Consider the following 26,893-nt stretch of genomic DNA (forward strand, 5'->3'; position numbering starts at 1 on the left):
AACACAAAGAGCAGTTGCTGCAAACAAGCATGACTGGTTACAAAAATGAACACAAAAGTTAATGCAAAACATCATCTCAAAAAAAGTTTATTAGCATGATTAAAAACATGTGAAGAATGACAGTAAGAGAGAAAGTAACAGCATGGAAGAACATCCATTTCAACAGTTTATATTCAACAAGGCTTGAACTGAATGGATAACTTTATTGCCAGATTTCTCTTGATTTCTTTAACAACAGTTCACATTGTATCAGTTTCATCATTATTAGGACTATTGCTTTTGTTTGGATCTGATCCCTGTTGCAGGTAAGAATAAAAAAAAATATCCCCCATTACTGCTGGATTGCAAAATGCATTGTTGGTTTAAGAGCTGGTAAAAAAGAAATTCTCAACTGAAGAGTCTGTTTAAAAAACAACCTTTTTTTCCTAATCGCACTACAAAGAAATACATTAGTATTTTGGCCTTTAAATTTCTTACATGGTATTTCTTTAGCATGGCAGTCCCCGAATTCCCTCCCTTTAAGTAACCATAAATCAAACCCCTCTTTCAGAGGCTGCTTCTTGTGTTAGATTCTGAAGATTTACTTCATACACGCTTACACTGGCTTGAGGACAAAAACAGCATCATCTAGTACATAGTAGTCATTATACATGTCACCTTCACAGAGGTATGGCAGTCTGGTGAAAGCCTCTATGGCAAAACCAGCTTTACTGAAAACTTCTGGCAGGCTATTCACCTGTTCTTCCCAAGTGTGCCCTTTGATTTCCAAAACTTCTGAGGGTTTTTCCCACTTGCCACCTACTGAGAAAACAGAACAGTTTTGTTTAAATTATTAAAAAAAACAACTTTATTTTGCGTTGCATTTTCTTAGAGAAAGCAGATTACACAGATTGTATTCAATTCCACTCCAGATAGGATGTCAGCAAGCCAACTGTAGAGTAAGATCAGTTCAAGTTTTTGCCTATTGTTCAGAAGCAGCTCCTTCTTAAGATTATCTTTTGTTACATTTTTAATTAGCAGTTCCAAGACTGGCTGAAAAGTAATTTCCACTAGTGAGGCTGGTGTTCAGCAGACATGGACAGACAGACAATTTAATGAAGATATTTTCCAGCATTATAAAATCTCTTCTTTATGTCCCCTGTTTGGCCAAAGATGGCTTCAGGTAATTATAGCAAATAAAGCCAGCAAGTTGAAAATTATGATTAGCTGTGAAGCTTCCATTAGTAGACCACCACATTATAATGGGTTGCTACAGAATATTTGTTACTCCAGTGGCCACCTACTAGCTGACACAGTAAAGACTGCTTAGGGTCACATAAAACTAAGAAGCCCAACACTCGTAGCATGCTAAAAGCCATGTTGTCATTTGTTATATCCAACAGAATAACCTGAAGGATTACAGGTACAACTCTCAGAAGTTCAAAATCTAAAATGCTTCACTCATTTTCCGAGTAATGTCATCCGCAAATAACAAATGTTACCTGGTTTGGTCTGTACCTTTAAGCAATTTGCTAAATGCAATAGTAAACACCCTTCTAAACAGGAAGTTCTAAATCTTGTGATGCAGATGGTTCTGCAACTCCAGAGATTTCCTAAGTTCCTCTTCCTTCAAGCAGAATCATTTCAAGAGACACACGAGAAATGGCATCTTTGCGCCAGTTAAAAAATGTGATAATGCTGGCATTTGACTGGATTCTGTACGGTACTGGTAAGACTTTTTTTTAAACTTCTTCTGTTTTCCCATGTGATAGCAGTTAAACAAGATTGAAAATGCTGTGGTTACGATTTGCAGCATAGCCACAAAATAAGAGTGGTGAAAAGTTTTGCTGAGAATCAAGCTAACTTCTGCTATCTTCATACAACTTCCAAATTAAGCAACTGTTAGCAAATGCTTTTTCTTCCAAAAGCCTGAAATGCTCCTGTAAGCTATGATTTCTGGGTCAAATACTACTGCACTTCCCTGCAAAGAATGCTCCAGCAGCGTGGTTTCAGTGCAGCTGTGCTTGTTTGGGAGGGGTTTGGGAAGTCCAGCAGACAGTATCTACATGAACTGAAGCCATGAGGTCTGCTCTGCAAAGCCACCCAGAGCCCTAGAGTAAGGTAGGAAAGAAGATCAACTGCAGGAGCACAAGCTAACTGCCTTTCACTATACAGGGCCCAAGTACACCAACAACCTATATTACCACAATCTTCAGATTGCTGTAGCTACTATGGAATGGTTCTGATGTTGATCTGACAAGAGTAGTAGAGCTTCATTTTGTTCCTGTAGAAGTCACAGACACTGAATCTGCTTGGAGTTGGTCCATAAAACACTCAGTGAGAAAAATGCAGGGCCAAGGCTGATTGTCTACCGTGGACAGGCTTATAAATTGTGTATCAGCAGCAGATTAAGAGACTTCAGTTTATTTTTCTTTTTATTTATTATTTTTTAGGAAGTAGAAAAAGGTGCTGTTGAGCTACTACCTTCATTTTCACTGCAGTAATCTCAATCTCCTTGTTTAAATGATTAAGCGGTTTATTTGAATAAAATTAAATATACTAAAACAGTATTTAAAATATGGATTTCAATAAGGACTTAGAAAAAAATAATCCCAGACCAGTCACATTAAACATTACATTTCAGTTCCTTAATTAGAATTCTCTTCTCTGATTAACCTTCCCATTTTTTCTGCACACATTTTTAAATGTCAGAACTAACAAGCAATATTATTATCCTTAGAAACCCAGAGTCAATGTATGTGATTAAGTGGAAGACTCTCTAGGAAACTATGATGAATTCTAATCAATGTTATGAAACTCCTAAATTAGAAATGTCTCTATGTCATTTCCACTGCCTGTCATCAGGCTGTCTCACTTGACTCAGATCAGCATCAGTAGAGGAGAGCGAAACCCTTGCAGAACTACTCCATGGAGCATCTACAGTTATGGCACATGATACACACACACTGTCCATTACCCCCCTAAATTCCCAAAACACTCAGGACTAAATCTGAGGCAGGGAACTACACAAAGTACTCTTTCGGTCTTCTCCAGAGCCCAAGACGACATGCACATTATTTCAGATACGTGAATCTTCTCTCCACTTACTCAGAAAAACAGAAACCTAAGCACATTACCACATAGGCAAAACTGTTAAATGAACACATGGGCAAGCTGTAGGTATTGGCTAAAAGAAAAGTTTGCTGGAAACAACCTTAAAAATTTCAAGTTTGAAACACAGTTGTTTTTCCTCCTTTCCTCCCACCTTTTCTCGAATGAACCAGAAGTATCTTATTTTCTTTTACATTGTGCCCTGCTTTATAACTGTCCCTCACATCGCCAATTGTTTACTCTCAACAGGTGCTACAGATATCTGCAGAGTCACCGTAACACAACCCAGATATCAGGAAGCTGACTACTCCATGCACACGGTGTTCCTCACATGCGCTTTCTCTGCCTCTGGATGCTCCTCAACCCCACCTCAAGTTCTATGGTTTCGCTTTTTAACTAATGAACATCAGGATTTGTGTACTCCTGGATGCACAGATCATCAGAAGTACACAGTACATTTATCAGGAAATAATAGTTCACTTCAGATCAATGATCTAACTGTAGATGACAATGCTGTTTATATCTGTGGAATAGCATTTCTAGATTCAAGTTCACCCCATTCTAAACAAACAGGAGATGGAACAGTACTAACAAAGACAGGTCAGTTGATCATTCCTTCTTAGTGAAGTACTCTAAGAAATAAATTCTCTTTCCTAAATATTGTCATTATGTACACTTTCAAGAATGGCATTTAAGATGGAAATACCAACAAAACTGTTAGGAGCAGTATGTCTGTATCAAAATATCAATAGTAAAACCATGGAGGGATTCTACAAATAAGGATATTAACCTCATTTGCTAATTAGACTGTTCTGTCATATGATGCAAACGACTCTAGAATTCTACAAAAGAAAGAAGTTTTGTACTCATGTTATCTAACCACACTCTACATCCTCTTACATAAAAGACTTTAATGGCTATCAGAAAGGAAGTATCAACAGAAAAATGGGAAGTAGAGAAACTGACTTTTAGTGGAAATAGATGCAGCAGAGTACAGGGTCTCAGAACTGGGGATTCACTGGGCCAACCTGAAAAAAGTTTTAGTTCTGAACCTTTGCATCATTTGCCTTCTAGTTAAAAAAAGTGATGAAACTTCATTAACTACATTTCAGTTCTACATACCTAAAATAGCAAAAAACCAAAACAAAACCCTAGCTGGATTATTACTTTCCCTATATTCCTTCCTTCCTTCATCTAATTGCATTTCTGAACAAAAGCTTTATTCAGATATTCCTTTACGAGAGCAGAAAACTGGATTCCATTCTCTGTCTACCCCTAAAGGAATGGTTCATAATCAAAAATAACAAGTCTCCATTGCCCTTGCAAACATTCCAGGAAACAAAAGTGATCTCACCGAGGAATTTGGACTGAAAATGAACCAGAAAAATACTGACGGGTGTAAGGTCTTTAATTCCTCAGAGGAAGGGGGCTGAAATGCAGAATTTTAAGAAAATTATGTGAATCAGAAGAACTGTCCTTTATTCTAACACTCACTTTTAATGAAGGAGCAGAGAAGCAGATCAGCAATGGAAAACTCATCTTCATGATCATCGCCTCATCATTACTGTTTCTATACAGCACTACTGTATTCACATTCTTTGTAGTCTACAAGGTAGGCTCAAAGTGATTTTTCTGATTTTGTTCATTTTTTAAACTGCTTAGATTTACATCTCCATAAGGAGAATAAAAAGACATTCCTAGATTCCATAATTTTTATGATTTAAGTTTTAAAACAGTGGTTAGTTGGAAGTTCATATGCTGCACGCATCTGCAAACTCTTGTGTGGCACATACCTGTACTCCCAATAGCAACCAAATTTTCTTTTTTCAGTAAAGTGTCTAAAAGACTAGGTATTCTAAAGTTAAAATTATCCTGAGAGTACTAACCAGCAAGTTGGAGATTATCTATCATAGCACGCTCAAAAAGCAAACCTAGGAAGTACCATCGTAAGTCATCAACTCTTTGTTTCCAGTAAAGGTAATTTATATTTAATGTCAAAGTATCTGTGAGAGCTGCAGTAAAGTTACTGCAGACTGACTTTGCTTGTGTAATGAAATTCTACTCATATACCACACATATACAGATGAGAGACCTTGGTAAAATTTAAAATATCAGAGATTTGGAAGAAGTTTTATGCTTATAGAAAACAAGCACATTAAAATGTGCCTCATTAAAAGTTACATAACTACTGAATTTATTTTCTAAAATTTATCTATTTATTTTTAATCTTGAACAAAATTTGTGTTTAGTTAAAAACAAACATCCAAAGCTGCAACTGGAATCTTTACATAATAATGAGATGCTGACATGAGAGTGAGGACTAAGTGCTATAATATGGTGAAATGGTTCTTTGCTGTAGTGATCACTGTCTGAGCATACAGACAGAACAGTCTTTTTCATTTTTGCTTTTCTTTAAATGGGGTCGAGTAGTATGTGGGAAAAATCTTTAAAAATTAAAAACTGGTATCCATGATGCCATTAGTTTATTTTTGAGAATTGGGTAGTGCTTCAGGCAGGTCCCACTGTACTCAAAGCAAAAATACTTGAAACTTCTAGTACCAGAAGCTGAAAAAGGCTTTACATGCTTGAAAACTTCTGCAGTTTTTCCAATGGTATACGCTGATCTAACGAAAGACTTTTACCTACCAACTGATGTTGTAGAAGAGCAACGCTTTTAACTATTCTACCACCTTAGCAGCTGGCTTCTCATCTTATGTTTTAATAATTTTTCATTTTATTATCCCTCCCTCCAGTTAAAACCAAAGCTGCTAAAGAGAAGCGGGAATGAAGACCAAAGACCAGAGAACAGTGTATGTCATCACTTTGTTTGCTTTTTTAGCGATTCGGAGCTTTTTTTCCACCCTGCTGTTTTAAAGTATACTGGGCATCAATTTTGTGATTAATTGATGATTCAGTTAAAGAGACATTCAGAGCTGTTAAGGCTTCACCTCAGATTTGCACAAAACTAGTTAATAAATCTACATTTAACCAATTTTAACTGATAATTTATTTTTAATGAATTGGATACAGGACAAAGTCAGTCTATGTAAAGGCCGTATCTAATACCATCTTCCTTTAGGTTTTAAGTAAATTCTGTTAGAACTTCTGAAAATAACAAGTTTTGCTATTAATTTTTTGTTTGTTGAAATGGTGCATTCAGGTAAGCCCTAATGTATATAAAACAAGTCTATTAAGAACCTCTATCACCATGTATTCTTGAATAAAAATCAGAAGTTACACTTTTAAATATCCAGTACAGAAGGTATATATGTTAAGAGATGTAATATTAATGTAATTTTAAACCCTACTGCCTGCCAAGGCCAATGTTCTTAAAGTGTTATTAAATAACATTCCAAAAACATACACAGGGAAAAAAAATCAGAATTATAAAAGGTAAAAAAGGATGTCTCCCCCCACTTCAAATGTAGCACTGACCTAAAATATTTTAAATAATTTGCAGAAAATCTGTAGCGGACGAAAAGTTTTTCAAGCAATAGCCCAAGAACTTCAAAAGCAGAGGTATGCTGAACATTGCCAACAGCCTGTGAGTACCTATCTCTCCTAAATTTCAATATTGATAAAAACAGAAGCTGAGTTTTTAGGAGTATACCATTTCTACTTCCTCTAGAAATACATTTTTCTTTTTTTAAAGTTGACAAAGGTCTAAACAAAATACTCTGCACAACAGTCAAAGATATTATAAAGCATTCTAAATGGCCATACATTTACAATTGCATATATATATAAGATACTATATACCTTATAGAATGTATGTACATTTAGAAATTAAATGTTCTATAGATTTGTGTTTTGCCAAGAAGATGTCTCAACAAGTTATTCTGGACCGTCTGGTAAAATGCATAGAGTTATTAAGAGTTCAGTTTTGAAAAATACTGCAATTGTAGTTCCCCTTGCTCCCTTAGCCCAGAGTAACTAGGTGACAGAAATGTAACTAAACTGTTGTAAAAGCTCTACAACATTCTTCGACGTATTTCCCCCTCCTTCAACATACAGAGCCTAAACTAAGCATTCAACCTCACCAGGTAAAGCCACACACAACTTATTTCATCAAATTTATGTCCATGAGTCTTATATGACTATATAACAATAATTTTGCATGTGCCATCTAAGTTACAAAAAACCCCTCACTTTAGCAGTCATGTATTTGCAAGCAAAGAAAATGGCTTCAAAATCCTGCTTCAAAAATGTTGCTTTTCTTGAGGAACAGCATAAATTTTGCCCGGTTCTGAGCATGCACCACACCACTTCAGAGATGCAAGGAGAAACAAAAGAAATAGAACAAAGTCAAACATTTTTATACATTTTTACTTCATTTAATTCCGTATAGCCCCTATTGTTTTCCTCTATGATTACCCCTTTAAAGACTTCCAAGACCCTGTTGACGTGACCCGATTCTTGGTTTGAGCATCAGATATGAACACAGTGAAAACAAGGGCTATGTTTTACTGCCTCTGTGTTCCCTGGAGATTAGGAAAAGCCAAGAGGAAAAGAAATACATTTTGAATCCTGTGGATGACATGTGGACAAAAGCAACTGGATTAAGCAGGGAGAAAGGAGTTTACTGAAACAGTAAAGGGATGGAGCTTGCCTCAAAAAGGAAATTCTGTCTTTATAAAAAAAAAGTTCACATCACTAACAAAACACTTCTATATTTTTCCCCTAGGATGATGTGGAAGATAACACTGTTTATCAGAACAGATGAGCATGTGTGGCAGTTCAGATTTGTTCAGTACTCTTCATGCAAGCAAAGGGGCAGATGAAAGAGTTAAGCTTCTTTACATACTTCCTTTGCTTTAAAGGGAGAGGAGAAAAGCTTGCAGGGCAGTGTTCTTCAAAAGTATTTTCTAAACAGATCGCCAAAACCAAGTGCATTGTACATTACATTTACACTATATATTACTTCAATTTTCCATTCTGCAAGAACAAGAACCATGGGAAAAGACTTCATCTTTCATAAGATGACTGCTAATGCTTCACAAAAGTTTTCTTTTTCAGTTTAGATTTAATTCTGTGTCTTTTTCTCTTTACATAAATTTACATGTATTCCTTTTACATGAATTGAGCATTTGTGAAAGATGTATGATGATTGACAGCAACAGAAAATAAACTCATTTCATAGGTGAAATTCTGGTTTTAGTCATGTTAGTGTGATAGTTATCGATGTACAGGTGCACGGACCATTACTGAGCAGCTTAAACAGAGCAAAACTTATGTGTTCTATAGACAAGCAAACAGAAAAAACAGACAGTAGAGATGCATTTACTATCATGGTAAAGCTCATTTGGGATGGGAGTTCCTTCCTAGCCTATTTATAGAAGGAAAGTAGTGGTCATAGTAAGAAGGTTGCTCCTGCTATACTAAAATTCACTTGCTAGACAGAAACCCCCATCTTCCAGTCCTATTATCTGAAGTCAAGACTACCTGGAACACCAACTTTTGCCTCTACATCCCTGTTCAACACAGATACAAACACAAACACAGATATTCCGTACCTTGAATAGGTAGTATACTATTTTTATCATCATTTAAATAAAGCAAGGCTTTGTTTAACAAATGAAACAGCATTTCTCATTTCAGCGAGATGAGAACTGACAACTGAGACAAAGCAAGGGTCCATCTAGCACAGTACCATGTTTCCAGCTCAATTTAGCAGCAAGTATTTCTGGGAAGACAGAATCAACACTTTTCTTTTCTTAACCCTTCTAATCAATCACAAGGACATTAACATGCTCAACAAGAAATTTTCACAATCCCAGGCTGCTAGGGTTTACTACTTCTGAAGTATGGCCTCTCTTGTTTTTATTCTAGAGAAACTTAAACCAGTCTAGTCATATATTATCTAATAATGCCTTTATATAAATGATGTCTATATTAGGAAATGCAAAGGATTTTATGGGATACCTATCAAAAATATAGCTATAATAATACATGTTCTTTATGTGAGTAGTCTAATATTCTTCATCTGGCTTACTTATCAAATTTAGACATGTGCAGTAAGTGCACTACTTATTGTTGTGGATGTTGAAAATAAAATTCTGAAGAGTCCCAGAAAGTCTATGATTAAGCTACTCTGGACTCTAGGTGTCAGTGTAATTCCAGAAACAGTAAGCACAGAAATATATTTCACCTCCTCCTCCACCTTGCTTTGTTCTCTTAACCATTCACACAGACACTTCTAACAATTACCCTCCCATTACGTTACATGCAATAACTCAAATATCTTGTTTTAATTAAAGCTATTCCTCCATTTCTAGAAACTGATCTATGCACTGATCAAACATGTTACCTGCCTCATCTCTTCTCCATTTGTTCCCCCCCTCTAAAATTCATAAGTCTCTCTAGGCAGGTCCAAACTGTTTTTAATTAGCTGCTACAAGAAGTTACTTGAGCCATGAAATGTTCTCCTCTTTGAGTGTTCCAACTATTTTTTTTGTTAAATATAAAGCATATGTACATATCTAACACTTTTCAAAATGTATCATCGCGTAGAAAGGCTGAATGAAAATAATGAAATTCCAAAATCATTTTGTACATCATTAAGACAGTCTGGCAGTCTATTTCTTTAGACTAGAGTTAAACAGATCTTAAGTGGGAAAGCTTCAGTGGAATGACAGTAACTTTTGTGTGTGCTAACTCATATGGGCCCATACCCGTAACAGTAGTAAACAGATAAACTGAGTATGTTTTTAAGTTTCAGAACATATTAAGGAAACAAAACTACCTTAAGCAAAATGACTAATCTGCTACAATTCACCATCACAAACAGAAGTATGACTTTGGTTTACAAGACATCTTACAACACATTTCAACTTTCAACAATAGCAACGACAGAGTTCAACAATCACAGAACAGGTTCCCAGTCCCTTGGGATTTAGAAATTTAACACACTATTCTCCTCCCAGCATACTGTAGGAGATCAATGATGAAAGATTAAGTGCACTTAAAAGTAGTTTCTTCCTTAATTTATCCACCTCCTGTTAAGCCAGGAAGTTGCACGTGGTCTATCACATGGTTACCCAACAACACACAGAAAAGTGGATGTTGAGTGCAAAAGCAGTTGCAAAACACAATGGCACATAGTTTGAAGGCACACACACAAGAAAGCCACGCAAATAAATTCACAATTTCTACTTCTGATATGTCAACGAAAGGCTAGAACGATACTGCTGTTATCTGGAATTATAAATTTTAGAAAGAGGAAGCCATATTGTTCCACATTATAGGAACAAGAAGCTATAACTAAATATGCCTGATATACTATACAGATGTGTTAAGTCAACCCCCCCATCTCATTTAAGACTTACTACTTTTCAGAACAGTTACAAAATTATATGCTCAAACACTGTACTTTAAGCAATTCTTCATCTGACAGCACTGTTTCTGTACTTAAAACCTCCCCCCCCTTCCTCCTCCCACCAAATCACCACTGGTGTATAAAAAGAGAAAAAGAGATTTGGTGCATTTTTGATTGCCCAAATGTTACGGTTATTAGTTCTGTATTTTCTAGGCATACATGCCTTGCCACAGACAAGTCTTAATACTCAAGGAGAGCCAGTGTCCAAATGATGACTGATGAACACCAGCCTTCTGGAATTCAAACTACCTTTACAGTGCCTCAGCCTGAATCCGCAATCATAGACAGACACGTAAAAAAAGGTTTCTAGGCTCTTTTGAAGCTTAGTTGTAAGGACAGATTCATTTGCAAATCTCTCATATACTTCTTTAAAATGCAACTAGGGGAAATAATGGGAGTTTTGGCACTAATTTTACTTTTTTATTCCAGCTACTAATACAATATAAATAGTGGCTGATGCTTTGTATTACTAGACTGTCCTGGTTTCCACTGGGATAGTTACTTTTCTTCTTAGTAGCTGGTACAACGCTGTGATTTGGATTTAGCATGAGAATAATATTGATAACAGAATGATGTTTGCTAAGTAGTGCTTACTCTAAATCAAGGACTTTTCAAGTTTCCCATGCTCTGCCAGTGAGCGGGTGCACAAGAAGCTGAGATGGAGCAGAGCCAGGACCCAAACTAGACAGAGGGATATTCCATACCATAGAATGTCACGCTCAGCACATAAACTGGGGGGGAGATGGCGAGGGCCTGCTGATCGCTGCTCAGGGTCTGGCTGGGCTTCGGTCAGCAGGTGGCAGGTAGTTGCATTGTGCATCGCTTGGGTTTTTTCCCTTTAGGTTTTATTCTTCTCTCCTCCTCATTACAATTATTTTTATTTTATTTAATTTCCATTATTAAATTGTTCTTAACTCAACCCACAAGTTTTACCTTTTTCCTGATTCTCCTCCCCATCCCACTGCAGGGGGGGTGGTGGCACACTGTGGGAGTGAGTGAGCGAGCAGCTGTGTGGTACTTAGTTGTTGGCTGGGGTTAAACCATGACCACAGGGGTCTACAGTTCACTTTGAGAGCTCATGTTGGAAAGTGAACATTATCCCCCTATGAATTTTTAGGTGCGGTTCATCTGGAACACTTGACACAGCTTGACCTGAACTGCTCTATTCAGCATTACAGACAGTTCTGATGGTTTTCCTCAGTCAGTCACTAGAGACAACTGGGGTTACCTATATGACAGCAGCAGAGGGCCCTAATCAGAGATCAGTTTTCCCATGTTGCTCCAACACAGCTCAAATGTGGCAATCCGCAGAACAGGATATGTAACTTCAATATTTGAGCTTTTTGTTGGTGCCAACAACCTATGTTGGGGAATTAAGAAAACTGCTGACATCATGTGGCCTATTTACCTATAAATTCAGACTTCTGAACATGCACAAATACAAACATGCCAATTATTTATTATACATTTAATTTGGGATACTATATCCTACAAGTTTTTTTCTTTACCTACCTAAACAGCTATTAAGCTGTGTACTTACCATTTTCCACATAGGGGTGAAATGGCAGAACTAATGCTAGAATGACTCTGCCTCTAGTTGGCTCCAGTACACTTCTAATATCTTTTAATACAGTCAGTGGTTGATCACAGCGATCCAGCAAATTCAAACAGCTGATAACATCATACTGAAATCCTGTGTTTTGCCACTCATTTATACCAAGCACCCTACAAAGGGAAAAAGAAAGAGATACAGTCTGAAACACAAGCTAAGTTCAGAGAGAACCACTGAAAACAAAAATTCCGTGTGGATATGTTGATAGTACAGCTAAGGTCAGCTACCTAGGCAGCGAGAAGAGACAGACATGATGCTTCTGGTCTTTTGGAAAAGAAAACTAAATCAACAATGGGCATGGCTATATATCCAGCCTTATGAACCTTCATATTGTCTTACAATCACCAGTCAATAAAAGGAGACAAAAATCAAAACGCTAGGTATTTTAAAAAAACGTGTTGTCCTAGAGAAGAATTTTCAGTTTTATTCAAGGAACAACAAAGGTGCAATAGGATAAATGGCTTGCATTCTATCCACTCTGACTTACCACTGTGCAAACCTGGACTGCAAAGCAGCTTTTATGTTTCCACTCAAAGACAGCTGAAGAAAAGAAACCTATAGTTTCTTCATTCTTTGGGTTGAAATCTAGGGATATAGTGCCTGAAATACTCATCATTACTCAACAAGACTAGATTTACTGCCTGCAGGAACCTCCAGGAGCTGCAACGAGTACATGAACAAAGTTCCGAAAGTGCTGAGGTTTTTGTTATTAAGTATTAATTCAGTCTTAACAGCTGGAGCTAAGCATAGGAAGAATAAAGATTATCTGTACTGTGGGATTAGACAGACACAGATTATTGAGGTATCCCTATTACCAGGATTTAGTTTGCTTTTTCTGCAGTACCTGTGTCTTCCTCTTAGACTTTTGGACAGTTCAGATAGACTGTTCATCGGAATTTCATCTTTCTGACTCCCTTGATTAAAGCAATTTATGCAAGCTATGAAGAAAGAGATTTCAAAACTGTTATTACCTATTTTGTCTTAACTGATATAGGGAATATCCACATAACAAAAGTACTGGTAAGAGGGAACATCAGATGTGTTTGTTTTCCAGCTTTTGTACAAGATAACCTTTTCCATAATGATCACACAATAGAAGAACTGACTGAAAATACTGAACATGCATTAAATATTACTAATAGATTACCGTGCTGTAATGTCTGATATAAAGGATGTAGGAAGCATTCAGTACAATACCTGTATTTCTTCTTCTGAAGCTGCCATATCATAGTTTCAGACAATTCAGTGGCATAGATTTCTTCAAAGTGAGGACTCATGACTTTTGTGACTTCTCCATCCCCAGCCCCTAAATCAAGAAGTCTGTGGGACTTCCATTCCGGATTTATTTTAAGCAGTCTTTGAAATTGTTCTGGGGAAAACACAAACATTGAACCCCTTCCAAGCAACCTGAAATGTAAAAACAAGAAATGACCAATTTTGTACAAACTTTAACGGGAAGGACAATGAAGCGATTTAGAATGTGCTTTGGGCAGCAACCAGTCACACATAATAGTAGACAAGGTCACTGCCCAGATAAATTTTAAATCTAGTTCAACTTGCCTTGCACTTGTCAGAGATCAAACACATAGCCACATGCAATTACAGTGGTTAAGACTTCAGGAGGAATGTGATTAGGTAAGGAAGAGCTCATGGGGTGCAGCTCAAGAAAATGATCACATAAAAAAAAAAAAAAAAAAAGAGCGGAGGAGGGAGAGAAAGGGAGGGAAAGATAAAGGCTGAACCTTATTTGTCACATTTGCAGATTTGAATCTCTGCCACCTACCTTGAAAAAGAAAAAAGATAAAATAACAGAAGAAATAAAATGGCTGCAGATGCAGAACTATGCACAATGAATGAGGAATAGGATGTAGAACTAGGAGGGAAGCAAGGGAACAGATTTAAAGAAAGAATGGAGGTAACACTGCTGGAGTATCAAAAGATATTTTTTAAATTTTATATTACAACAGCTTTTGCTGCTATCTGCAGATCCTGCATTCAACATGAAGAGCTGTGGAATAGAAAACAGGCAACTCATTAAGGAATTGGGTAGAGGTGACAGTTGGATTCCTTACGGATCAAGTCAGTGACATACCTGCCCGTAACTGTTAGAAGACTACACAGTGACAGATTTCAGCTGTCATAGCAGACTTCAGAGGATGAAAGAGTTAGGAGAACAAGCAGAGGAAGAAGAACTGGTCAGTAATAGACTGAAGGTAGGTAAATACTATTATTTAAACTAATGTTGGATGGCAGGTTAAAGACAACAAACAGAAATCTTTTACATTCAAGGAGGCAAAAAAAAAAAAAAAAAAAAAAAAGGTAAACAAAGATAAAAAGAATCAAGGAATAAAAAAAACTGTGAAAAGGAGGCAGCCTAGGAAAGATTGACCATACTAAAAAACAAAGAAACAAATACATAAAACAGAGTATACAAAAGCCATACAGAAAAAACTAACGCAGGATATTAAATGTATAAAAATAAACAGAATACAGCCAATTTAAGTAGGGCCCCCTTGCAGCACAGTTGTGTCAGTCCACACTGCATAATTGGCTCATAGCTATTATTCCTAACAGCACTATGAGGTGTTATTCAAAGCACTGGAGAGCCTTTGAAAAAAAATAGAAGAGAAAGGAGGAAGAGGAGACCAAAGAAACCTTTATATAAAGCTACAAGTAACTAAGAACACCGCAGGGAAGCTCATGAAATCATCTGGTTAGAAAATAAGGGAAAAGATTATTTTTCTAGCCTTAGCAGACAGCTACTATCCTCATATCAGACTGTGCAGAAGTATGTAGTGTGCGCAGAGGTGGGGACGGTGGAGAAATCAGGTAAATGTAACAAAATGCATACTTCCTAAGGTCAAAACCAATAAGCTGTTAAACATACATCTGAATGGGTTGACACGAGCAAAAAAAGGCACTGTCTTTTTTGGAAGAAATACTAAAGCACCCACAAACAGCTAAACTCCCCTGCAGTCACAAAAGAGATGGATGCAATAACACTAGGAGAATATGGGTTTATAAGCTTCTCTTTTCCTGCCTTCCTGATGTTTCATCACTCAAACACGTTACATCAGAAGTTACCTGTTCAAGTACAGCTTACACACAAATTGAGGTGAACTTAAGTTTTACAGAGTAAGAGAAAGGACAAAATTCTGTTCCACATTAGTGTTATCAGACACAACACAGCCAGCTTCTGCACCTTTTAGAAATCCGCCTAGGTTTGCTAGTGGTTGTGCACACACTCTCTAGTAGAAGAGTTTTAGATGCAATACAAAACTGACTGGATACTGCCACCTTCAATGAGGACAATCGCAACAGTAACCAAGGCAGTAGGTAAAGGGCAAGGTCGGGGAGGAGGGTGAGGAAAGAAAGCAGAGAAAGAGACAAAGAGAGCACTCTTACTCAGAAGGAAATTAATACAGGTAATGGTTATAAAATACAATTAGAGTCCTCTGACTGTCTCTTATTAATTGCCATTACCTCCTCTGTGCCCCCATACTGGAAATGGTATTCTTCAATTCAAAGGGTTAGGTGTGAAGAGCGCAGTAGGGCATTTCAGATCTGTTAGGCTGGCAAAGGGAAAACTACAAATTTAAGAAAAGCTGACAGATCAAGGGGTAGGACTAAAGACTTGAAAACTCTAAATCCAAACTCTATTTAGTTTACCTAAGATTGAGTTTTCACTTACCCATTGATAGATGTTCTAGACATAAAGAGGCTAAAAATTGAGGACACAAAAGAGTGATAGAGCTGGATAAACAGCCAGCCTGATTTCTCAATGCTGTTGTTTAAGAAGATCTGTGTTCCTTGGTCAAGGTAACTCTGGACAAAAATAGGCTGAAGGGATTCAGACAACTGTTCTGTGTTGCAGACATACCACTAGAGAAAGAGATAAAGGATCATTAAGAAGTTCAGCAATATAAAACCAGAAGTAGTTAAAACAAACTGAATACATGGAAGGCTATTATTAATTTCCATAAATACAAAAATTTAGGTTTACCTACAGACTTTTTAACAAGCTCCTGGATTAATTTAACTTAGAATTGAATTGTAATCAAATGAGGATTGATTACTTGCTAAGAAACAATGCTTTTAATTTTTGTCTCAATTATTACCCTGTACTTTGAAGAACTCTACAGAGTAAATTCCCTAGAAAGCAAACACAGGTCCTCTGTGGAACAGCACCATACTGATAAAATAGTATTAAGCGGGATAACATTGTTTTCTCTCTACCAACTCATTCTCAACTTTTCCCTAGGCATCCTCTGGAAAGAAATCAGCGAGAGTATTTGCAATATTTTTCCAGGAAAGGAGATAAAGAATCCAATCAATACTTTATACCACTGCTTGTTTGTCTTACAGCACTGCTGGACTACGTTTCTTCACTTACCAGTACCAACAAGCAGGTCCACAAGTCTTTCAAAACAATTATGTTTATGTAGCTGCCTCCCAGCATCTCTACTAAACAAAGGAGCAGGTTCCCACATTTAGAAAGCCATCAGTATCAGCTGAAAGGCAGTTCTATATTTTCATATTGGTAAAATCTAAAGCCCAAGCCAAAAGGAGCCAATTACTCCCTTCAGCTTGTGTTACCTGGTAACAACCACTCCTATACAAACTAACCTAACTCTGGTATACAAGCTATTGTTCAATTAATTCTAAAGAAAGTGAACACTCCTTCTTGGTATCAAATGTAGCTGGAAAAGTAATAAACCATACAAATCCTACTATTTTACTACCCATGTGTAAGGCATACCTAAACTCCTTTTTTAATACTTGCTTTACATAATTTTAAATGCAAAAGACTTGTGCAAAACAAGGCAAATGTTTAGAAATTCTGGTATTTTAGAACCCTCACAGCCACCCTCTGCACCTCCAGCAAATGCTTCTAATGCTGCAGGATTCTGGAATATTAGCAGTGATAATAAAATTCAAAAGGTTGTTCATTACTAGGTTGCAATGCCAAGCTAAAAATCCCCTCCACTCAACATGCAGAAGTTACAATAAAAAGTTTTAAATGTAATTTTAATTAAGAACATTGCTATTATTTTTCACTCTCCTACACTTATGCAGAGTTATTGTCAGACCTTCTCACAGAATCCCTAATGCCATTCTGTCTGTGTTCTAATATCAAGAATTATTCCCTACAGCTAACACTCTCGTATCTCCCCCTCAGATCTTGCAATAATGTTCCTTAATCTGGCTGCATGTGTTTATTGTGTAGATAGGGAGTTGTAAGTATCTTAAAGAGAAACTGGAAAGTTTTAACAGCATCTTGTAAAAATGCATGTAGAAGGACAGCAGTCAGGTGGGCAAACTCCCCAACACTTTTAAGACCGAGGACTCTGTCTATAGCCATACTATGCAAAATGCATGCTCACACCCTGATCCATTCACATTTGTTGTACCTTGTCAGGGGAGGAACAGTCACTTAATGCATATTTGCACAGTGTTCAGCACAATGGGACTTCCAGTCACTACTGTAATTCAAATAATAATGGGACAGGATTGTAATTCCAGTGTCCTGCTGCTTCACAGTGACAATGCCAACAAGCAGAGGGGAGTACACAGCCGCACCAAGATCATTATGACAGATTCATAAACAGGGGCTCCATTAAACACTGACCCAAAGTAGCAAGGGACATCAAGACCCTTCAGCCAAGGAGCGAACATACGCCTGCTCAGGTTTACTTTGAAACCCACTTTCTAATGGGTACGTTTCTGGCAGAATCAGGCTCTCAACTGCACTTTCAAACACAGTGGTAGGTAGCACAAGTCAGTCAGCCTTTCCTCTAAAAACCTGATTTTGAGCTAGTCTGTACCACATGATAGAGCCTGGCACAAGGATCCCCAAGACTGCCGATTTACCCATTTTCTTTTCTCACTGTAGCACAGTGCTAGTTATATGAAGCTGCATAGTCCAGGGATACCTAAAAGGGATCCCTGGTGAGTCATGAAAAACCACCAGCCTGCATACTTTGTCTACACATCTTCAGAAGCCAATTTCAAGAGCCTGGCAGAAGTGAACAATCCAGAGGAGCTGAGGAGAACACCAGGATATGTATCTGGTTAATTTGTGAGGCTGCTGCCTTGTTACACCGAACACATTTGGGGTGGCTCAAATGATCTACCTTTTCCAGTGTATTGTCATTTTCAATCCAGAAGAAAATGTATCCAACTATCAAGGCTTTGGGAAACACAGGCTTTGTTTCCATTAGCAATATGACTATAGGTATGCTGTACCTGAGCTCATACACCTTGGCTCTGCCCTGAACTGTCATCTGTTGTTCCAGGATCAGACCATGGAAACGAACAGTTCTACATGTCTTTTAAGACACCTAAATATTGATGTATCTTGCCATAACCACTGGCAGAATGATGATGGTGATAATTGTGAGAAAAGAAGCTTGTTCCCAGAAATAACGTACTGCTCACTGACCTCCTTTAACTTCTTCATGGTTAATCTTGCCAGTAAGTTTATTGGCAACTACCTACATAACAATAGATATACATAATAATAACAGAAATAATAGCAAACTATAAAAAGTTAAAAATCAAAAGAAAAGGCAACACAGGACAAAACCAATGCAAATTTCAAATGACAAAACCTGTGCAAAACAGCTTAGTTCTGGAACTACTTCCAGAATTTTCTTCCATGTACAATATATGAAGAGCCCTTTTCAGACCACCAGCTTCATGACAGAAAGTGTATCAGTGCCTTACAGCATAACAGTAGAAAACCTACAGCACAAAAATCTTGAAAGAAATTAAGAACTTCATTATAATAAAGATTACAATTATTGACAACTCTTGCTTAATATTAGTGAAAGGAAGAAAATGTTCTTTTAGATAACTTATGTAAAACTGATGAAGTCAGTAGAACTGTGGAGAGTGAAAGTACCTGGGCCTCAACACTTACAAGTAACCCCACAAACTCAGTAATCATAAAATCTTACTAAATAATCAATACTTTAGGGTTAAAATATAGATCAAATAAACTACAAAAGGAGAGTATGTATAAGTATATAGTATATAAGTATAAAGTATACAGACCATCCACCTGTGAATGGCATAATCATCTCCATAACACATTTCCTTGGTTGAACTTATCTTTCTAGTACAGCTTTTAAACAAGACAAAAGACTTTCAGATTTTCTTTGTTCACCAGAAGTTCTTTCTGTAAATCTAAATTCTGCATCTCTTTGTACTTAGGTACTGAACAATCCAAACTGTGGTCATTAAATCCCAGCAACCACAAGAATCAGTAGCAAGATTCTGGGTGTCAGTGCCCACCCAGAACACTAAAAAGCTTGAGTAAGAGAAAAGCTGAAGAATTATGGTGCATAAATATGTTCTTCCCTTGTAGAGCAGTTCTCAAGTATTTATGCTATGTCTTCTTCATTAGCTCGGCTCTGTATATTTTACTTATACTAAGTCAGTATCTTCTGTCAGCACTAGGTGTTTTTATCAGCCCTTCTGAACTCCTGTCAAGAGTTTCAGCAGCATTTTGGTAAAACGTGGCGCATCTCTGAACACGTTCCCGATGCAGCCCTATCGCACCCCCATGACACTGCCAGGGTACAGTCCCTAACTCCGCCACAAAGTACTAATCCATGTGCCTACACCGGCCAAACATAGCACTAACCTTTCACCGCAGCCGTATCACATCGCAAACTCATCTCCAGTTTGCCACCTAACACCGTTCCCAGGCCGCCGTAAGCTTCGCAGCTTCCCGGCTGCTCACTTTTAATTTCCTCTAGACACACCAGCACTAATTAAAACCGCCTCTGCGATTACCACCCCCACTCCCCACCACCTGCAAACTTCACTCGGCCAGAGCCCGCCAGGAGAAGGCAAACCGGCGGCGGGCAGCCCGGGCCGCCGTCCCGACACCCCCCCAGGCCGGTGTGGGGACACGGCGCTGCCCCCCGTCTCGCCGGGCTCGCCGCGACACCCCCCCGCGGCGGGCACCCGAGCCCGCCGTCCCGGCCGCCGGCCCCCCGCGGCTGGGCGCCCCCGGCACCTCAGCGACCCCGGCCGCGTCCCGCAGGGCGGGCAACACGGCAACTTTTCCGCGGCAGGACCGAGCCGTTCCCTCTCTTTGTCTGGCGCTGCCCGGCGCGGTGCCCCCCTCAGCCCGCAGCCCGCCCCGATCCCCCGCCCCGCGGCGGACGGTACCTCAGGGCGCCCCGGCGAACGAGGAGCCCCGGCCCGCTGCCCGCGGCGGAGCGCCCGGGGTGTGGGGGGTGTGGGGGGACCCGGGGACCCCCCGCCCAGCCCGGCCCCGCGGGCACGGGGAGGGAAGGCGGGGTGGGGGAGGGGAGGGGCGGGAAGGGCGGCTGCCTCTGGGGCTGTACCTGGTGGTTCTCCCTGGCGCCCGGGGCTGGCTGGCTGTGGCTGCCCATCATATTCACGTAGAGGGACCTGGATAAAGGGCTCCTCAGGTACCTGGCAGGGCCAGACCACATCCTCCTCCTCAGCACCCACAGGAACAGGGTGTAGCAGCCCAGCCAGCCCAGCCACAGTCTCATCGGGGAAGGGGCGCGGAGTCACCCCCTCCCGCTGCCGCCGCCTCCCCTCTCCATGGCAGCGGCGGCGCCGGCAGCACGCAACTCGCCCAGCTCGGCGCGGCTCCCCTCCGGGGCCCCGCACACACGCTCGGGGCGGAACGCGCGGCGCCGCGGCAGCGGGGCCCGGCCGGACGGCTTCACTGCGACACGCCGGGGCCTGGCGCGCACCCGCTCCCTCCCTTTCTCTCGCCAATCACGGAGCGGGCGGGGCCGTGGGGCGCCGCTTTCAAACCCGAGCGGGGCAGCTGGCGGCGGCAGCTGCCCGCCCCCGCCGTCGGCACCCTCCTCCCGCCCCGCTCCGGTCACCGGCGGCGGCCGCCCACGGGCACCCCCTCAGCGGGGCTCCGCCGGGCTCTCAGCGGGCACGTGCTTGGCACCGCCCTGCCACACGCGCTGCGCGTGCGCAGAGCGCCCTGGGCGGGAGCCGGGGGCGCGGCGGCCGCGGCGCTGAGGGAAGGGCGGCCGGTCCCGGTGGGCGCTCGCTGTGCCTGCCGCGCTCCCGGCTCCTAATCCTGGCATCGCCAGGCATACCTCACCGCCTTGGTAGCTCAGGTTAACCTTAGTCCAAACGGCCTCCCTGGAATTGGTGCCGTTCTTTTCAAAATTTTGCGAAGAGTTCACCAACCAGAGAAACTCTGGGCTGCTGCAGCAGTAATTGCTGGAGGATGGAGGTGGTGCTTGGCCTTGAGCTGTGCTTGGTTTCCATGATCTTCAGGTTTTCCCTGTACACAGACATTTGAGGCCAATAAGCACAGAGGCGATGAGATTCCTAAAAAAACCTAAACCACGGTCATTTAAGGATAAATTGGGTCGTTACAGGGTTTACCCTTTAAAAGGGACTTCTACCTGCAGATGAAAGGCTACAGCTGAAACACAAAATTCGGCTTCACGCCCTCAGACATTGCTATTCTTGTAAATAACTATTTTGCAATGGCTCAGTTAAACCTTACTGCTCATGTGGAATTTCTGCAACATTTTGTTTTATAAAGCCTTCACAAAGCTCACGGCCTGGACTCTGCAGCAGGAGCATGGGTCACTGCACAGGAGGATCTAAGGCCCTTGGGCCAGGATTTTCTTTGCTGAAGCTGTGGGATGTGCATGCAGAGGAAGTAGAAGTCATCGTGTGGGCAGGGAAACAAGGAGCTTCAGCCTCCCCCATCCTATTTCTACGCATGGGGATGCAGCGGGCTGTAAGGGAGGCTAGTGGGTACAAATGTATCCTTAACGCAATTAATGCCCTACAGAGGAAGGCTAGGCTAGAACAGGCAGGGTTTATCGGAACATTTTAATCTTGGACAGGTTAAGCTGAATAAACATCTTTTGGCTTTTCATCCGGCAGCACTGCCTTTGCTAGAACAAAAGCCGTGGGTTTGGGTTAGGTACGGCTGTTCTCATGTATACTCTAATAAACACGGGGTTTTTGTGGTAATAGCATAGAAAGTGAGGAATACTGGGTACCACTGGAACTGAAAGAAAATCTAGACAAAGCCGATCTCATTAATCAAATTCCAGCAGAGTATGGCATCAGTGTTATCATCTCTAATCTCAGGAAAATGTTTCTTAAGAACCACAAGCAATCCATATCCTTCCTTTAGATCAGATTTGAAAGGCTGGAATCTCATCTCTTACTTTCCTGGTAAGGATGACACTGGAAGTCAGGCCACCGTGGGATCATGGCTTCTACTTGGAAGATCCTTTGAACAAGCACTGATCACATCCAACCTTGCTTATTCTGGGAAATCAGCAAAACCAGGGCAACAACAAAATATTGCCAGAGGATTTTTCTGTTCAGTTCATTTTCACTGATGTTTAATATCCTTGAGGAAAGTTTTTGACATGAGAGCTTTAGACAGTTTTCCACACAAAGATATTTTTTTTTCCTCCAAAAGCTAGATGGGCTAAGATGCCTTTTTGGTCTATTTCTTTTTATTTGGCTTTGGATTAGGACTCTCCTTTTTATGTATGTTCTTGTTTGTAAAGACAGATTAGCTTATTTTTTCCCTCCAGGAATAAAACAACTTTATAATCAAAATCCAAAATGACAAAAGCTAAATTTGCTGCTTTTTAAACAGACATCTGCTCACGATGTGTAAACCAATAAATAAAATTGCTTCAGGTTAGTTACATGTTGTTCACAGGAAAACATATCTAAATTTCATCATGTGTAAAATACAGATAAAGAATTGCATACCAAATAAATTAAGAAATACACTAGTTTTTGTCTTTGTATTGTTAGTATACAACCTGAGTATGTTTTAATAATTTTTTTCAAAATTCCTACCCAGTGTTATATTTGTCATTAATATTTTGCTGCAGTAGTTGTATACTAAGCATATTTTTCTTGACAGGCTATAAAGAACGCACTATCCATGCATATTTGGGTAATAATTTTGATGTATTGTCATTTGCATATAGGTTGGTGGAATTGTAACCAATTGCTGGACAACCTCAGAAAACTATATTTTTTGTAAGTGTATGTATACATCACTCAAAGCAATTAGTGTGCTGGGAGAGGATTTCCAGAAAAAAAGGAATCACTCTTTTTCTACTTTCTCCTCTGCAATATCTGCAATATTCCCAATCAAGTACAGCGATAAAACAACTTTCCCTTCTAGTAAGAAAGTGATTACTAGAAAGAGGTCTTCAAGCTAAACAAATCTAGATAGATAGGTAAGGGAGGAACCATCCCACACACCAGCCAGTGCAGGCTGGGGCTGAGCTGCTGGGGGCAGCTCTGCGGAGAAGGGCCTGGCAGTGCTGGTGGGCAGCACGTTGCCCATGGGCCAGCAGCGTGCCCGTGTGGCCCAGAAGGCCAGTGGTGTCCCGGGGTGCACGAGGAGGAGCGTGGCCAGCAGGACGGGGGAGGGGATCCCCCCCTCTGCTCTGCCCTGGTGAGGCCGCGTCTGGAGTGCGGTGTCCGGTGCTGGGCTCCCCAGGTCAGGAGAGACAGGGAGCTGCTGGAGAGGGGCCAGCGGGGGCTGCGGAGGTGATGGGGGGCCCGGAGCATCTCCCCTGTGAGGGGAGGCTGAGGGAGCTGGGCCTGTTCAGCCCGGAGCAGGGAAGGCTGAGGGGAGCTTCTCAAGGTCTACAAACACCTTAAGGGCAGGTGCCAGGAGGACGGGGCCGGGCTCTTTTCGGTGGTGCCCAGCGGCAGGACAAGGGCAACGGGCACAAGGTGCGGCACTGGAAGCTCCACCTGAACACGAGGCAGAACTCCTTTCCCTGGAGGGTGCCGGAGCACGGGCACAGGCTGCCCGCAGAGGCTGCGCTGTCTCCTCCTCTGGAGACGTTCAGAACCCGCCTGGATGTGGCTCTGTGTGACCTGCCCCAGGCGACCCTGCTGTGGCGGGGGCTGGGCTGGATGATCCCCAGAGGTCCCTTCCACCCCCGACCTTCTGGGAGCCTATGATCTAAAATCCTCTCCCCCAAAGGCAACCCTGGAAGCCCAGCTGTGGGTCTATCCAGCACTCCAAGACAACTTCCCCTCAGTTGTATGTTCTTTTACAAAACCAGCTAGAATTCTTTTGGCTGCATGTACCACTGAGCTTTTCCCTGAGCTGGCTTAATTCTACAAGAGCTCAGAAGTATTTGTGGAGATGTGGCTTATCTTAACTGTTCCTTCCCTTCCTGCTTGTCTTTCCTGACAGCACCCATTAAGTTTACAACCCTATTCAAATGTAAACATCCTACTAGCCATGTCAACATAGTATATTCATGAATTACTGAGCAGTTCCAAAATCAGCACAGCAGGAGACTGGAAAGGTCATGTTGTACAACAGAGGCAGGCCTGTAAGCTCCATATAACATAAATTTCATTTTTTCCTACTCTAAAATTAAATATACTTTGTTGTAGTTTATTAAATGTTTTCACTCTAACAATATATTACTATTATATTAAACTAACATTCTTTAAGGTCTATTGGATTACATCCTTTTAAATCTAGTAGACACTTTTACCTATTGATTTTCAATATATAAAATTCATTCAGTGTATTAAAATCCAAATGATCAGAATTTATAGAGAAACTCTAAGAATGGGATGCAAGCATCAAATTTCTCATTCTGTGAAGTTATCACAGCATTTCGTATTTTATATTATACACACTTAAATCCTTTTTTTCAGTTATAAGACTGTTTTAGACACTGAAATTATCAAGATTAAATTGGGGCATTTTTCCAACAGCAGGACTTAAAGCTCAAATACTATTAGCTAATAAGGAGAGAAAGCAGACAAACCAGCTGTTGCTAGACACTGAACTTTTGCCTTTGATCATCCTTTACTTGATTCATGGCCAAAACCAATCATGTAGGTTTAGCAGAGGATAACAAAGTTTAGTAGGTGACAGAGGAATGGAGAAAAAGTGATGTCAATCATAACATACTGCCAACCTTCTATTCTTCTAATTAAGACCACCACCTGAATTTAAAGCAGTTTTCCAGTCCTCTTTTGGAATGGCTACTGGTGCAATGAAAGACACTTTTTTTCCTGCCCTGAGAGCCAAAGAAATAGGACACACAAATGAGAGAAAAATAAATAATAAATTTGCAAAATTATTAATATTTTACCTATTAAATAATTTGTATTTCTCAGATCAGTTTTCTAAACTAGCTTATTCTACACAGTTAACCTCTTGTATCTGAAGGCTGTCTTGCTTAGAAAACTTTGAAAATTTACTTTTCCTGTCTGAATTCTAAAGATGCAGCAGTTTATAGTGGCTATTCAAACTGCCTTCAGTCATACCACCCCTTACTCCTTTCTAATTTCAGCAAATAAAATGGTATCTTTACCAAACGTTTTTCAGAAAAAATAATCCTGATCATTGCAAAGAATTCTTGATACAATTTGGACTCGTAAAACCACTTATTAGCTTTCCTGTTGTATAGCACAGTACTCTCCCAGTTGTACACTATGTTCTAATAACTTAATGTTAGAACTAAGTAACAAACAGTCATCTAAGAAACCCTATTTGTGGAACAATAACATTTTCATCTATCAAAATATATATTCTATGAGGATAGGATGAACATAGGAGATTTAGGAAATAACAGAAACAGTAAAGAAAAAGAAAATTATTTTATTTATTACCATTTTAAAGGAATTGTCAAGGAGAAGACTGTTTCATATAATGAATCAAAGATCACATTAACTTAAATTTCTTCAGATTTTTGTCCTTTGGCTTTTGCTCCTTCTGCCTTTCATACATACAATGCAGTAAGTCTTTTAAAATTCAGAATCTAAACACACAGTCCATATCTGCTCTGGTATTTGTGTAAATATTCTTTGGGTATGTAAATACAAGTGACACTAGTATGTGTACATAATGCTGTTAGCATGTACAGTGCAAATGAATAATGGTATCTCTGACAAGACAGAGATAAAAAACAGATAATGCAGCTTAAAACTTCATCACACTTCTGGCTTCTTACATTTTAACATAAATCTTCATATTCCTATCAAAGAGCTCATTTGGATTTCTAAATATTTAACAATACTATCCTACTTTTTCACTCACCACTTCGAAAGCACTTTGCCCTTCAAAAAAGCAAGGAAACAATGTTTCTGCTCTGCAAATGTAAAAACTGAGGCACAAAAAAACTATGTTTTTCAACACTGGTATTTCAAATCTCAAACCTCTTCATTAAATGCAAAATGCAAGGCAACTTCTTACACTCCTTTCTTTTCCAAGTCACCTCTCACAGTACATGTAAAGCCTTAGTATCAGGATACTTACAATGCATCTTCTTGTACTTCCAAGTGACTGGCACCCTGTAAGAGAGGTGCTTCTAAAATTATGTTTGTCCAGGCAAAACAAAGAATAAAAATGAAGTGATTATATTATACTTAAGCAATTACACAATTACACACTGGATATACTGGAGGAAAAAGACTATTAAACAGGAGTACTACAAACATGCTAATATTATTATACAATGTGTGAAATGAAGAGAGGATTCGATGTTTCTGAAATTTTGTCAAAAACCCTTTATTTTATAAAAATCACAGGATTCATTTAAAAGCTTAACTGAAAAGATTTTGATAAGAATTAATCAGAATTTAACTAATTTCATCTTGATTAATCAGAAATTAACTTCAACTGGCAGCACATCAAATGAGTTTGCCAACGTAACACTACCAAGTGAGTAGATTCAATATGTGTGCTTAGATCTGTCCAACTAACTGAACACTACTACATCCATATGCTAATATTTTTCTTACCACAATGACATTCGGTATGAAGTACT

General features: G+C 39.9%; 2 protein-coding genes and 1 long non-coding RNA gene across 6 annotated transcripts; 1 reads left to right on the forward strand and 2 right to left on the reverse strand.

Annotated features, from left to right (window-relative positions):
* Positions 1 to 71: 71 nt before the first annotated feature.
* Positions 72 to 21,028, reverse strand: METTL9 (methyltransferase 9, His-X-His N1(pi)-histidine). Its single transcript, XM_080387057.1, has 5 exons — positions 20,438 to 21,028; positions 15,769 to 15,959; positions 13,275 to 13,484; positions 12,006 to 12,190; positions 72 to 801 (listed from the first exon to the last, which is right to left on the reverse strand). Exons 1-5 carry the CDS (start codon positions 20,609 to 20,611, stop codon positions 596 to 598), a joined length of 966 nt encoding a protein of 321 aa, XP_080243183.1. The 5' UTR covers positions 20,612 to 21,028; the 3' UTR covers positions 72 to 595.
* IGSF6 (immunoglobulin superfamily member 6) lies at positions 820 to 19,137 on the forward strand. Of its 4 annotated transcripts, XR_013928059.1 has the most exons (7): positions 820 to 1,708; positions 3,340 to 3,690; positions 4,596 to 4,702; positions 5,844 to 5,900; positions 6,551 to 6,634; positions 14,045 to 14,290; positions 16,339 to 19,137. XR_013928059.1 is itself a non-coding variant. In XM_080387060.1 (6 exons), exons 1-6 carry the CDS (start codon positions 1,642 to 1,644, stop codon positions 14,162 to 14,164), a joined length of 786 nt encoding a protein of 261 aa, XP_080243186.1. In that variant the 5' UTR covers positions 820 to 1,641; the 3' UTR covers positions 14,165 to 14,416. The 4 variants fall into 4 exon arrangements, 3 of the variants coding, with proteins under 3 accessions (XP_080243186.1, XP_080243187.1, XP_080243188.1); XM_080387060.1 differs by lacking the exon at positions 16,339 to 19,137 and having other exon boundaries at positions 14,045 to 14,416; XM_080387061.1 differs by lacking the exons at positions 14,045 to 14,290; positions 16,339 to 19,137 and adding an exon at positions 7,775 to 8,236 and having other exon boundaries at positions 823 to 1,708; positions 6,551 to 6,609.
* On the reverse strand, positions 14,296 to 15,762 carry LOC308063744. Its single transcript, XR_013928060.1, has 2 exons — positions 15,323 to 15,762; positions 14,296 to 15,279 (listed from the first exon to the last, which is right to left on the reverse strand). It is a non-coding gene; the product is annotated as an uncharacterized lncRNA (long non-coding RNA).
* Positions 21,029 to 26,893: the final 5,865 nt, after the last annotated feature.

Source organism: Falco punctatus (assembly GCF_963210335.1).
Source record: "Falco punctatus genome assembly, chromosome: 4".
Lineage (NCBI taxonomy): Eukaryota > Metazoa > Chordata > Aves > Falconiformes > Falconidae > Falco > Falco punctatus.

Bases quoted from the DNA above. Each gene is read 5' to 3' on its own strand.
- IGSF6 (XM_080387060.1), top strand. From the start codon at position 1,642: ATGGCATCTTTGCGCCAGTTAAAAAATGTGATAATGCTGGCATTTGAC. The intron at 4,703-5,843 runs GTAGGCTCAAAG...CCCTCCCTCCAG, and splicing joins CATTCTTTGTAGTCTACAAG to TTAAAACCAAAGCTGCTAAA. The intron at 5,901-6,550 runs GTATGTCATCAC...AATAATTTGCAG, and splicing joins ACCAAAGACCAGAGAACAGT to AAAATCTGTAGCGGACGAAA.
- METTL9 (XM_080387057.1), bottom strand. From the start codon at position 20,611: ATGAGACTGTGGCTGGGCTGGCTGGGCTGCTACACCCTGTTCCTGTGG. The intron at 15,960-20,437 runs GTACAGCCCCAG...CTCTTTCTCTAG, and splicing joins GCGCCAGGGAGAACCACCAG to TGGTATGTCTGCAACACAGA. The intron at 12,191-13,274 runs GTATTGTACTGA...TTCCCTTTGTAG, and splicing joins CTTCAGAAGAAGAAATACAG to GGTGCTTGGTATAAATGAGT.